Source organism: Alosa sapidissima, chromosome 24 (assembly GCF_018492685.1).
Source record: "Alosa sapidissima isolate fAloSap1 chromosome 24, fAloSap1.pri, whole genome shotgun sequence".
NCBI classification, from domain to species: Eukaryota; Metazoa; Chordata; class Actinopteri; order Clupeiformes; family Clupeidae; genus Alosa; species Alosa sapidissima.
Genome location: NC_055980.1, coordinates 7,345,328 through 7,356,896, shown reverse-complemented (window position 1 = coordinate 7,356,896; position 11,569 = coordinate 7,345,328). Strand labels below are relative to the sequence as shown.

At 45.6% G+C, this 11,569-nt stretch overlaps 1 protein-coding gene across 2 annotated transcripts; it reads left to right on the top strand.

Annotated features, from left to right (window-relative positions):
• The first annotated feature begins 1,746 nt into the window (after nucleotides 1-1,746).
• usp42 (ubiquitin specific peptidase 42) lies at nucleotides 1,747-11,221 on the top strand. 2 transcript variants are annotated; one of them, XM_042083239.1, is made up of 19 exons: nucleotides 1,747-1,842; nucleotides 3,577-4,060; nucleotides 4,159-4,269; nucleotides 4,383-4,482; nucleotides 4,678-4,745; nucleotides 4,870-4,940; nucleotides 5,089-5,171; nucleotides 5,280-5,391; nucleotides 5,484-5,624; nucleotides 5,737-5,837; nucleotides 5,966-6,101; nucleotides 6,270-7,046; nucleotides 7,185-7,273; nucleotides 7,538-8,548; nucleotides 8,717-8,976; nucleotides 9,244-9,315; nucleotides 9,444-9,529; nucleotides 9,782-9,832; nucleotides 9,928-11,221. In XM_042083239.1, the coding sequence occupies exons 2-18, from the start codon at nucleotides 3,586-3,588 to the stop codon at nucleotides 9,800-9,802; spliced, it is 3,714 nt and encodes a 1,237-aa protein (XP_041939173.1). In that variant the 5' UTR covers nucleotides 1,747-1,842; nucleotides 3,577-3,585; the 3' UTR covers nucleotides 9,803-9,832; nucleotides 9,928-11,221. The 2 variants fall into 2 exon arrangements, with proteins under 2 accessions (XP_041939173.1, XP_041939174.1); XM_042083240.1 differs by lacking the exon at nucleotides 1,747-1,842 and adding an exon at nucleotides 2,050-2,300.
• Nucleotides 11,222-11,569: the final 348 nt, after the last annotated feature.

Below are 11,569 nucleotides of genomic sequence, written 5' to 3'. Positions count from 1 at the left end.
CATTAATACTGAGCAGTACAAATTAATTGTAATAATTAATACAAGGTTCTGTTACATTCTGTTGTCATTTGAAAGATTGTCATGTTTATTACTGGAAAAATGCAAATCCTGCCAAAGTTTTGTTCCCTCCCCACACTCTTCAAAGGGTCAAGATGGCCTCAAATTCGAGATGTCTCATTAAAACAGTTCTGAGTGTTTTGTTAGGTCTGTTTCTTTAATTAATGAATGAATGAATTAATTAATTAATTAATACTGAACAGTCAAAATTGAGTGTTGTTTCATCACTGTTTAAAAAAAATCAAATAAATGATAATCAAGAGTGATTTTTGTCATTTTATGCAATTTTAAGTGTTGCAACTGTCCCTCAAGACTGTTGCAACCATCACCTTGTGTGGGGGCAGTTGCAACGTTTCACTCTCTCAATTAAAATGTAATTTAGTTCAATATTATAATATTTAAACATGTTGCATAATTATACATGGATAGGGGACAGATGTGGGCTAAATAGATACAAATTTGGCCTTTCTATTGAAAACAGTCTCTGAGATATACAAGGAAAGGTAAAAAGTGGAGCAACTGTCCCCACTCTCCCCAAGGCAAGCAAGTAGCCTACAATATGGCTATAAATTATTATATAATAATAATATATATTGTGTGCAGACGCACATATAGCCTCTCCCACCGACCTTCTGGACTGTCATGGCTTTCTATTGGAATCTGACTTGAAAATTAAAAGTAATGATCTTTGATTGTTGAAAAAGCATTTTTTTGGAAACCACTAGGCCCTGCACATGAAAGCAGTATCTTATTTTTATTTGTCACTCCTAACTTTGTGTTTATTTTAAAGAAATTGATTTTACTGTAACCTATCTGTTATTGATACGTGTGCACTATGATTATGTGTGTGTATGTGCATGTCTGTATGTAGGTTACATGTAATCATACTGTATAGGCCCAATATAGAATATATCCAAGCAGCTGAAATCAGTAGCCTACAATGTCAGACATGTCAAAGCCGAGGCCTGTAGATTTAGCTTTTTTTTCTCTAGATCTTATGGTCTTCACAAGCCTTAACTAGTCCTTGTTGGACAGAATGCAAATCCAAACTTTGAGTTTCCCAACTAGAGGTTTGAAAGCACCATTTGTAGCCAATGCCTACTTAGGATCACCTGCACTTTTAGTTGCTCATCATACACCATTCAGAGTAGCCTACCTATGGGGCACTGTTTGTATTTTAGTTACTCATCATACACCATTCAGAGTAGCCTAATGGGGCACTGTTTGTATTACAATTACACATTGTTTTATTCAGCACAGTCTGTGCACATTTAACATTGCCAAAATGTAGGCTAAAGAAAACATGCACTGCAGTTTTAAACTGTCACTTTTTCATACATTTACAGACAGTAGTAATATTTGTTATAGTAATGATAAAAAATAAATAATATATAAAATAAATATAAATGGTAGCCTACATGTGAATGCATATATACAGCCTAAATGTATCTCTGATATATATAGATTTTCAAGCATTCTCCATGTTTTATTGCCACTGCAGCGCCAACAGCAGCCACAATGATCAGCTAACACAACGCTGAAGCATAATGCTTGGTTTAGCGGTTAGTACAGACCATGCAAGAGACCGGCTGCCGGGCCGAGGCATGCTGACTATCACGCACCCCGCCTCCCGTTCTACGACATGTATAAAGAGCATAAGTTGCTTAACATCAGATTTACCCGGATGTACCCGTGGGGAAACTACGTCATTGTTCACCGCCGGACGCTCGGTGGCTGAAAGGATGGATAATTTCGTGTAATATATTACATTATTAAAAGCTACAGGTAAGTGCTTGTTATCTATTTATAAGCCAATTTTGACTAAATTATTTTGCGCGGGAAGAAGGTCTGCTGTGAGCGATCCGATTTGGACAGTGCTAGAAAACCTCCGAGTCTTCCAGTGTCATGTCGGAGGCGAGTGCTTGAGCACCGGTGAATTTTAAATCTTGAGCCCCTCCTTATTGTGCCGACCTTACCAGTTCCCGTTTACCTCACTTGGAGTAAATTACGATCTGATAACGTTATTGTGTTTTTGTATATATGGTTGTGGAACAGAAATCAAATTCACTATGATCCGATCTTTTGTTTGGAACGCTAACAGCCTGGTATTGTTGCGTGCACGACGTCTGTCAACGTTCCACTTGCTCAGGCTGGATTGTTACACTGGCCGTTACCATGGCGTTTGGTGTTACCATGCGCATACACTGCCACTACAATTTATTCTGTTCTTGTTTCAAGGAAAGGTAGGCCACGTCCATCTAAACTCGCGGATTGCCTTGTAGTTCCCTGTCAACTGAATGTTTTATTACTTTATTCATACCCGAGGCCTAATTCGTTTTCTAGGGCCTCACACCTCACTTGCTAGCTATGTGGCCGTGGCAGTCGATGTGAACGTGTGTAGTTAAACCAGCTAGCCAGAAGCTAGTTATAAAGGAATACCTAGCGATAGCGTGTTTCCTGTTGTGAAATTAAGTTGGAAATTAAATGGATTAATTACATATTTGCTGTGCGTTTTTGTTGTGATGAAATCCAAATGTGCTTGTCTGCGCATCGCGAATCAGGCTTTTGATACGACTTTGTAAACAAAAACTAACATTAGCTATCAAGCTAGCCAAGACCGGGCCGCGTATCTGTTTGGGTCGCATTAGCTTGCTAGCCAGTTAGCGTTGGCTAGATAAGTTCTGTCGGCATGTTGGCTAACTTGCTAAGGCTAGGATAATTAGCCTATTTTGTAGTTTGCTAACTACTTAGCCAGTAAATTGCCTTCTGTTTTCACAGGAGGTGTAGATGTTATTGCCATAATCTAGTAAATGCGCTGCCTTATTTACGTTAACTCAAGATTATGTATTAGACTGAAGTTCAAGGTTGCATTCGCAACAGCACCGCTTTAATGGCGTTTCCCGTCAGTCACGTGTCACGCTCACTCGTTTTGAACACCGTTTGATTTGTGAGATTTAACCTTAACCGTACACTATGTACGTTGGCAAATACACTAGATTCTACCATGTCTTTTGGGCAATTCACTGATAGCCTAAAACGTGTGTAGGTGAAGCTGTGACATAAATAGTATAGTAATTTGTTTTTAAATACCGCTTTGTAGATATGACTGTAGTTGTTACTGTTGTAAGGAAATTTCTGAAAAGGAAAAGTGATTCATTCAGCACACTTGGTAATGGTAGTGCCTCATATTAGAAAAGGCCTGCTTACTTGCTACCACAGTTCCAGTGTATCGTAGACATTGTAATACAATATGCAGATTGTAAACATTGAGGGGTTGTGTCTCATGGTTACATTTGTTTGTGCATGAGAACTTTGCACAAGTAGTGATATATCTATGTTTTATGCATATGAGGACCCTTATCGCAAAATGAATATTGATTGTACAAATAGTTTGTGCTTCAGTCAGTTAATTTTTTTTTTTTTTCAACTATACTGTACTTGGCAGATGTGTATGATCTTAGATGTTGCCAGTGTTAAGAAGCTAATATTTTTGTGCGCTCACGATTTCACCCCTAACAGAAATGAACAATGACCATAGTTGACAAACCATTAGAGAAATCTGACCTCGAGTCAGTGCGGGGGAATCGCTCTGGCTCGCTGGCCTCCTTCTCCTCTGGGGACATGGACGGCAGCTGCTCCAGCTGGGGAGGGGGCTCATCCACGTCCGACCCCCCCAGGGCAAAGACCCCCTGCATGGGTCCCACCCCTGGAGCCACCCTGTACAGCGCCGCCGCCGCCACCACCACCAGCGCCTCCACCACCCCCCTCGCTACGGAGCGGCCTAAGGAGCAGGTGACGGCCACCAGCGGCGACGGCATCGCTCTCCCGCAGAAGGTGCTGTTCCCGGCCGAGCGTCTGAGCCTCAAGTGGAACCAGATGCACCGCATCGGAGCTGGCCTCCAGAACCTGGGCAACACCTGCTTCCTCAACTCGGCCCTGCAGTGTCTCACCTACACCACCCCCCTGGCCAACTACATGCTGTCCCGCGAGCATTCCAAGACATGTGAGCATGCGTAGGGTTACCGCCGTCGTCTCATCGGTCTTCTGGCACAAGGCCTGTCTGAACCAGTGCATAACTGCCCGTGTTTTTCTTCTCCGCAGGTCATGAACCTGGGTTTTGCATGATGTGCACAATGCAGAACCACATCACCCAGGTGTTTGCCAACTCGGGCAACGTCATCAAACCCATCGGTGTTCTCAATGACCTGAAACGTGAGTGTCCCACCTGTTTACCTACCATGTATAATGGATGTGGTGTTACACTGAGGCTACTTTAGAAGAAGGAGGGGGGAAAAACTTCCAAACACTTTGGGCTTTGTTTACAGGGATTGCCAAGCATTTCCGCTTTGGGAGTCAGGAGGATGCCCATGAGTTCCTGCGGTACACTGTGGATGCTATGCAAAAGTCCTGCTTGCCTGGAAACAAGTAGGTTTTACATGAGATCCCTTAGCTCTTTCCATAGAACCACTGTGTTTCCTTGTTTTGTTACACAAACTTTTGAGCGAAGGCCTGTTTCTACAGTAACATTAAGTCACATGACTTGACCAGAGGAATTGATGATGCACAGGCTATCAGCAGTGATTTGCATGCTCTCATTGTTTGCCATTTCCTGTTCAATAGATTGGACCGGCAAACGCAGGCGACCACTCTCATCCATCAGATCTTTGGAGGGTATTTGAGGTCTAGAGGTAGGTGTTTGCATAAGAGGAAGTCTTTTGCCAGTGTCGCACATACCCTCAGTCTAAAATCACTGTAATTAACAGTAACAAAAAAAGATTGACAAAAAAATTATTTCTGTATTTTTATTGACAGTAAAATGCCTAAACTGCAAAGCAGTGTCTGATACATTTGACCCATACCTGGATGTTGCTTTGGACATTAAGGTAAGATTTGATCAATTTAATTATTATTTTATATATTTATAAATTATATAATTTTTCAAATATGTGAATTGAGTAAGATTTGGTTAAGCACTGATCCTCATGAGTGGTGACAATGTACAATTGCTTTTTTATGTTTTTTTAAACCCAGACTGCCCCGACCATTACTAAGGCTCTGGAGCAGTTTGTCAAGCCGGAGCAACTTGATGGAGAGAACGCCTACAAGTGTACCAAGTAAGTTATGACCTTTTGAATCTGACCATTAAATCACTGCAGTGATTTGACACTCTTAAGAGTTTACTAGAATTCTTTCTGACTTGGCTTGTTCTGATTGGATTGCAGATGTAAGAAAATGGTCCCAGCCTCCAAGAGATTCACCCTCCACCGCAGCTCTAACGTGCTGACCATTTCACTCAAGCGGTTTGCCAACTACAACGGCGGCAAGATCGCCAAGGTCAGTGTCATTCTCTCAGCCTCGCACCACCATTGTGCTAGTCCTCTGGGAACCTCAACCGGTAGCTCATTAAAGGCCTCTCCCCTACACAGGATGTGAGGTATGCGGAGTACCTCGATCTGCGGCCCTACATGTCCCAGCCTCATGGCGATCCGCTGATCTACAACCTGTATGCCGTACTCGTCCACTCTGGCTTTAGCTGCCACGCCGGCCACTACTACTGCTACGTAAAGGTAAGGCCATCCATGCCGCGGGCCTCCGGGAAGACCCAGGTGTGCCTACTCTATGAAGTCCTCAGCAGTGCTGATGCACCTCGGCTTATTTTGTTGGTGTCTTTGTTTTTAGGGTAGTAACGGGCAGTGGTACCAGATGAACGACTCGTCGGTGTCTGTCAGTGATATCCGTTCGGTTCTTAACCAGCAGGCCTACGTCCTCTTCTACATCAGGTTTGTGCTCACCCTCCTTAGACCGATTTCCTTTTTAGCAGTGTTCTTTCGGAATCCCTCAGTAGCACCCTGGCAGTGACTGATAACGGGTTATAATGGTGACCTCTGCTTTAATCTTTCCTCATCAGGTGTCATGATGTCAAGAATGGAGGGGAGGTGTCCCCAATGATCCGCACCCCTCCCAGGCCAGTTCTGAACGTCCGGGGTCTGACGGTCAACCGACCTGCTGTGCCAGCGTCCAATGGGCCGCCACGCCTGCTCAAGGTAGGACCTCAGGACCCTGGTCCTGTAGACCTATACTGACATAGTTAGTTCCATCAAGGTTAAAATACGCACTGTATGCTTGAATGGAAGCAGGATGTATGGCTAGTTGTCTTTGAGAGGGGCACTCTAACGCTGGACTGTTCCTCTTTCCCTCTGATTGGTCCTCAGGTTAATGGGCGGGCGTACCACAGTGGCTTCAGGTACGGCAGTAGCGCCGGCAGCGGCAGCAGCAGCAGCAGCAGCACTTTGACCAAAACTGGGTCAGGCTTGTCCTCTGCTTCCTCGTCTGCATCCTCCTCCTCCTCCTCCTCCTCTTCCTCCTCCTCCTCCTCCTCCACCCATGCCTCCCATGCACCCAGGCCCACGGAGATCGCCGACCCAGACAAGAGGCAGAAATTGTCCTTCCTCATCGGCCAGGGCAAGAGTGTCCGGCCGGGCCTGTCCCAGCCGGGCTCCTTGTCCACCTCCGGCTTATCCCACACTCAGCCCTCGTCCAGTGCTGCTGCCTCCTCGTCATCCTCCTCCTCCTTCTCCACCTTGCACTCTACCTCAGACCCCTCCCCCTCCTCCTCTGGCTCCAAGCTCAACGGCGCCCCCTACAGCAGCAGTTGCAGTAGTAGCGGCAGCAGCAGCGCCACTGCTGCCTCTGCCCTGCTTGTGCCCTACGGTGAGGAGTCCTCCGAGGAGTCGGACCAGGAGAGCAATAGCGGGTTCCGGCAGAACGGTCAGAATGGTCAGAATGGTGAGGAGCACGGCGCTGTCAAGCCTACCAACGGGAAGAGGAACGGACATAGCATGTCGCCGCCGGCTAAAAGGCACACCAGCGATCCCATGGCTAGCCAACCCAAGACCAATGGTTCTTCCAATGGCTATGCCAATGGCCACGATGACCTCAAGCCCAGCCAGAATGGTCACAAAGGCCACCACAAGGTCAATGGTGTGAAGGTGTGTAACACAATGATGTGTGCATACTTCTAAGAGATGTTGTTGCCTTTGATGTACATAATGTGACATCATTTTAATACAGTTTAAAGCTTCACTGTTGTGTGATTTTGTGCCTCTAATAAGTGATCTGTCATGCAGGTTAATGGGAATGGTCATGTGACCTCTCCCAACTCCTTTCATGGCCGGGAAGCTGAGTTCAGGGCCAATCCAGGCCTTAGCAAGCCAAGGTGAGCCCCCCACACACACACACACACACACACACACACATGTTGGGTGACACACTAGTTCGTAATCTGTAAGAAGATACACATATGATAAATGGTAAACTTAAACAATAGTAAAAGAAATCCACAATTTGTTTATCAGTTTGAAAATAGTGCAGAGAAAGCCTAGCAGGCCGTGATAGTCCCACTCTGTGTAAAAAGAAGTGTTATCTATGTGAGAGGCGAGTACTTGAAGTATGAGACTGATATTTCTTTGTCCCTGCGCAGCTCCAGCAAAACCCCTGATGCCTGTGCTGGCATGAGTGTGCCTTCTGTTGGCAAGAATGGCCATGAGTCCCCACCTCACACCTCTGGTAGCCTGCGGGACTCAGGCGAGGCTAGTGCCTCCTCCCAGCTGGACGGCTCCTCTGTCCTTTTGCCGCCAGCCCGTGAGGCGCCAGCCGAGACGCGGGCCAAGCTGCCCGAGGTGTGTGCGGACAGCCTCCCGAACTCCAAGGAGCAGACGCCGCAGGCCTTTGAGGTGAAGCACGTGACTCATAACGGTTCGGGAGATTGCCCCTCGGACTCTCAGGCAAGGGGTCCCACCGGTGAGCGCGTGCACGTGAACGGACTCAACGGGCGGCCAGAGGCGGGCGATGCCGGGACTACTAAGCACACCGGCCGAGATGAACGGGAGCGCGACTGGAGCCGGCAAGCACGCCCGTCCGACTACTCCTCTAAGGACCGCGAGAGGGATCGGGACCGTGACCCGCACCGCCGCTATTATGACCACAACGGTGGCAGCGACCGGGGAAGGGACCGGTACGGCAACGGCTACGGTCACCGCGGTGACAGGGAGTTCCGTCCTCCCCGCCCGCGCTCTGGCAGCCGAGAACGCTACCCCCGCGACTCGGATCGCCACCGGGAACGCCACAGGTACTACCACCACCGTGACCACAACCGGGACTATTACCGTCACCGATCCAGAGGCGAGCGCGATCGTGACCGGCGACCTGTCGTCGGGGAGTATAACCACCACCGAGGGTCTGGACACAGGGAGGACGGCCCCAGCCGCTGGGCAGGCGAGGAGCCTGGGGCCTGGGCCTCGCGACCGCACCACAGCGAGGACGAGGAAACGTCCAGCAGGGCCAAACCGTCCACCTACTGCTCCTCCTCTGCCTCTAGTGGGCACACGGACAGGAAACGCAGCCTGAAGGATGACCACTCAGAGGAGCGGCAGGTCAAGAAACACAAGAAGTCCAAGAAGAAAAAGAAGAGCAAAGACAAGGACAAGCATAGGTGTGTCTCCTCACTAATTAAGAAGATGTCTTATATTTGACAACTTTGCAACTTTTACTCATACTTAAACTACAGGCAAAAGTCAAAATGACACCATTTGGCAATACTCATTAGTGGTTGATGCATGTATTGGATGTACATTTTTCCATGTGTCCCCTCTTTCCACAGGGGTTCAGATCTGGACTCCCCCGAGCGGCCCAGCGACCGCACCTCTGTGAGACACAAGAAGAAGAAGAAGAAGAAGAAAAAGAAGAGGAGGCACGAGGACGAGCGCAGCCACCGCAGCTCCAGCGCCGAGGAATGTTCCGGCCGCAAGCGTCACAGCCACGACCGTGACCCGTCGCTGCAGGACGCCAAGCGTGCCCGCCTCGACAACCACTCTGCCTACGCCCCCGGCGCCAAACACCGCCAGCTGAATGGCCACATAGGTTGGAAATGTGTTTACATTTACAATGCGTACATGCAGATCTCATTCACATGCAACACTATGTACTATTATCAGAACCCCAAGAATTTTACTTTACTGCAAGAATGATGAGATGTTGCATCGGTATAATCTTGTTCTGCAATGTTTTCTACAATGGATGTGCACAGCACATGTAAATATCATATACAGTTTGGAATTTCCAGTTCAGTTGGTCTGATGATTTAACACTTGCTTTAACACTTATGCTTGTGTTTTTGCCCATTCACAGGTAATGGTTACTCCTCCGGCTCTTCCCAGGAAGGCTACAGCACCCAGGGAGTCTCTAGGGAGGCTAAATACAGTAAGTGTTTAAGTCCAGATGGATAAATACTGCGTAGCTACAGTAAGTGTTTAAGTCTTGATGGAACACACTGGCAGGATTAGGTGTCCTGAAAGGCGTTTGTAACGCATGTTTGTTTTTGCCCCTAGTGATGGCATCTGGTCGGCTGTCGAGTCCTGTGCGTGTTGGATCAAGTGAGGACAAGAGAAGGGGCTCCGGGATGACCACAGCTGATGTGAGTTGCTGAGTGTCCAGATCAAATTTTCATCCCCATGTGTGCTAGAATACCGTAATCCCACAGTATCTGAAAGAGGACGCACTGTTTGGAATGACTGCACTATGCAATGTATATTTCTGACCATGCATTGAATGTCGGGATAAATCAGTGATTGATATCTACTTGACCTGTTAGCTGGTGAATTGCAGTTAATTAGGTTGTTACAGGATCAGGGTCAAATATACTCACTGCTGTTCCTCTTTCTAACAGGTCAATGGGCTTGTGGTTTAGAAGACTCCTTTATTGTCTCTTGATGCCCAGGTGAAGTGGCTTTGCTTCTAGCATCCTTGTGTTTCAGTGATGACTACCAGGTCTTTTTAATTAATACTTAATTGAAGTCTGCTCTTTTCTTTCAGATATGGAAAACTGTCAAAAATAAGCTTTTGAAAAATTGAAAGAAATCTACAGCAAAAGAATGAGATTCTTCTAGTTGAACCTGGTGCTTTAAATCATTGATGATACTGTATTTTTAACCACACAAAAAGTGCTTTTGTGTGGCTTTTAAAAACTTTTTTTAATGGACCGGATGGGATTTTTCTTTTCTTTTTATTTAAGTTCACTCTTCAGCTGTGAACTCTAACTCAATGGAAGTTTAGAATTTAGAGTTAATATATACATTCAAAAAAGGACAAAAGCCTGGAGCTTGAACATCTTACTTGCTGCTCAGTCACAGACTCAGGACACAACTTTCTCAAGGCGAGTAGCTAATTCCCTCTGAGGATGTATCTCTCGCCCACAACCTCCGACCCCCCCCTTCTCTTTGGGATTTGGGAATGAACCAGACCACCACGTCACCCAGGAGAAGAGGAACTTTGTTAAAAGTGTCTCCTGGCTTCTGATGTCACTGTACTCACATATCTGTACTGGAGCATCCGGTGGGAGTGGACTCGACCTATGCTACACGGGCACTTAACCACACCGTTCACCTGGACACACTTGAGGAAGTTTGCAGTGCCGCCGCTCTGCTCGGCACGACACCCATAACGGTCCTCCATTTACTGGGAACTTCTTTCTTTCTTTCTTTCTTTCTTTCTTTCTTTCTTTCTTTCTTTCTTTCTTTTCTTTATTATTAATAAAGAATATCATGCATCTTTAATGGCAATGTAATTTTAAGTTGTTTTTAAAGAAAAGTTCAGTTCATTCTGTTATGGAAAAATAATACTGTGAACTTATTTTTTTTAACTGTACTATCAGTTATTTGTATACATACAGTCCTGTATCAGGAACAAGACACTTTCCTTTTTTTTTTTTTTTCCCTTTTTCTTTTTTTTCATTTTGTAGTGAAGCTCATAATTTTAGACCATGTTCGATGGACATCCGGTTTTGTTTTGTTGTGTGTATGTGTCAATTCAAAAAGTGGAATGGATATGTCAAAGCCCATGTTTTACTGTAGCATGTTAAATTAAGTTTATACATTGTACAGTTCTATAGAGGGTGGGGGGAAAGCCTTAAACGCATTTGTTAATGTTGGAAATGGTAAGTTTCTTTTTCTCTCACTGTTTACATGATTTTCTTTTTGTTTGGAGTGAATGCTGATGATGGTTGGACATGTTTGATGTGTGAGGGGAGAATGTTTGGCTTTGTACAGAATGTGGGCTCCCTTCTCCCCTTTTTGTTTAAAAAAACAAACAAAAAAATTATTTCGATAAATGTGACTTTTGCAAATTTATTGAACGTTGAGTTGGAGCACTTGGGGTTTGGGGAGGGATCTGACAGTGTTGGAACTTGGAAGTAAACATGACCGAATACTTTGAAAGTCCTAGAGCTATTCATTTAAATATAGGTTGGGTAAGGCGGTTATTGAAGTTCAGTCAGACAACAATATTCAGAACATGTCTAGTTTTGCCACATGACCCAGCCCTTTTTTTTTTTTGGTGAGTCACTGATTACCGACAAGACCTTGCTTCAAATTCAATTTCCACAACATCCCTTTGCTGTTGATCTGACCTCAGTATTCCAGTCTTTAGGTTTGTATATAAAACATTTAACACTTATTGT

What these genes read in the sequence shown, in the direction of transcription:
- usp42 (XM_042083239.1), top strand. Translation starts at nt 3,586, where the DNA reads ATGACCATAGTTGACAAACCATTAGAGAAATCTGACCTCGAGTCAGTG. An exon ending in TGTTCTCAATGACCTGAAAC is followed by an intron (nt 4,270 to 4,382) that starts GTGAGTGTCCCA and finishes CTTTGTTTACAG; the next exon opens with GGATTGCCAAGCATTTCCGC. An exon ending in AGGGTATTTGAGGTCTAGAG is followed by an intron (nt 4,746 to 4,869) that starts GTAGGTGTTTGC and finishes TTTTATTGACAG; the next exon opens with TAAAATGCCTAAACTGCAAA.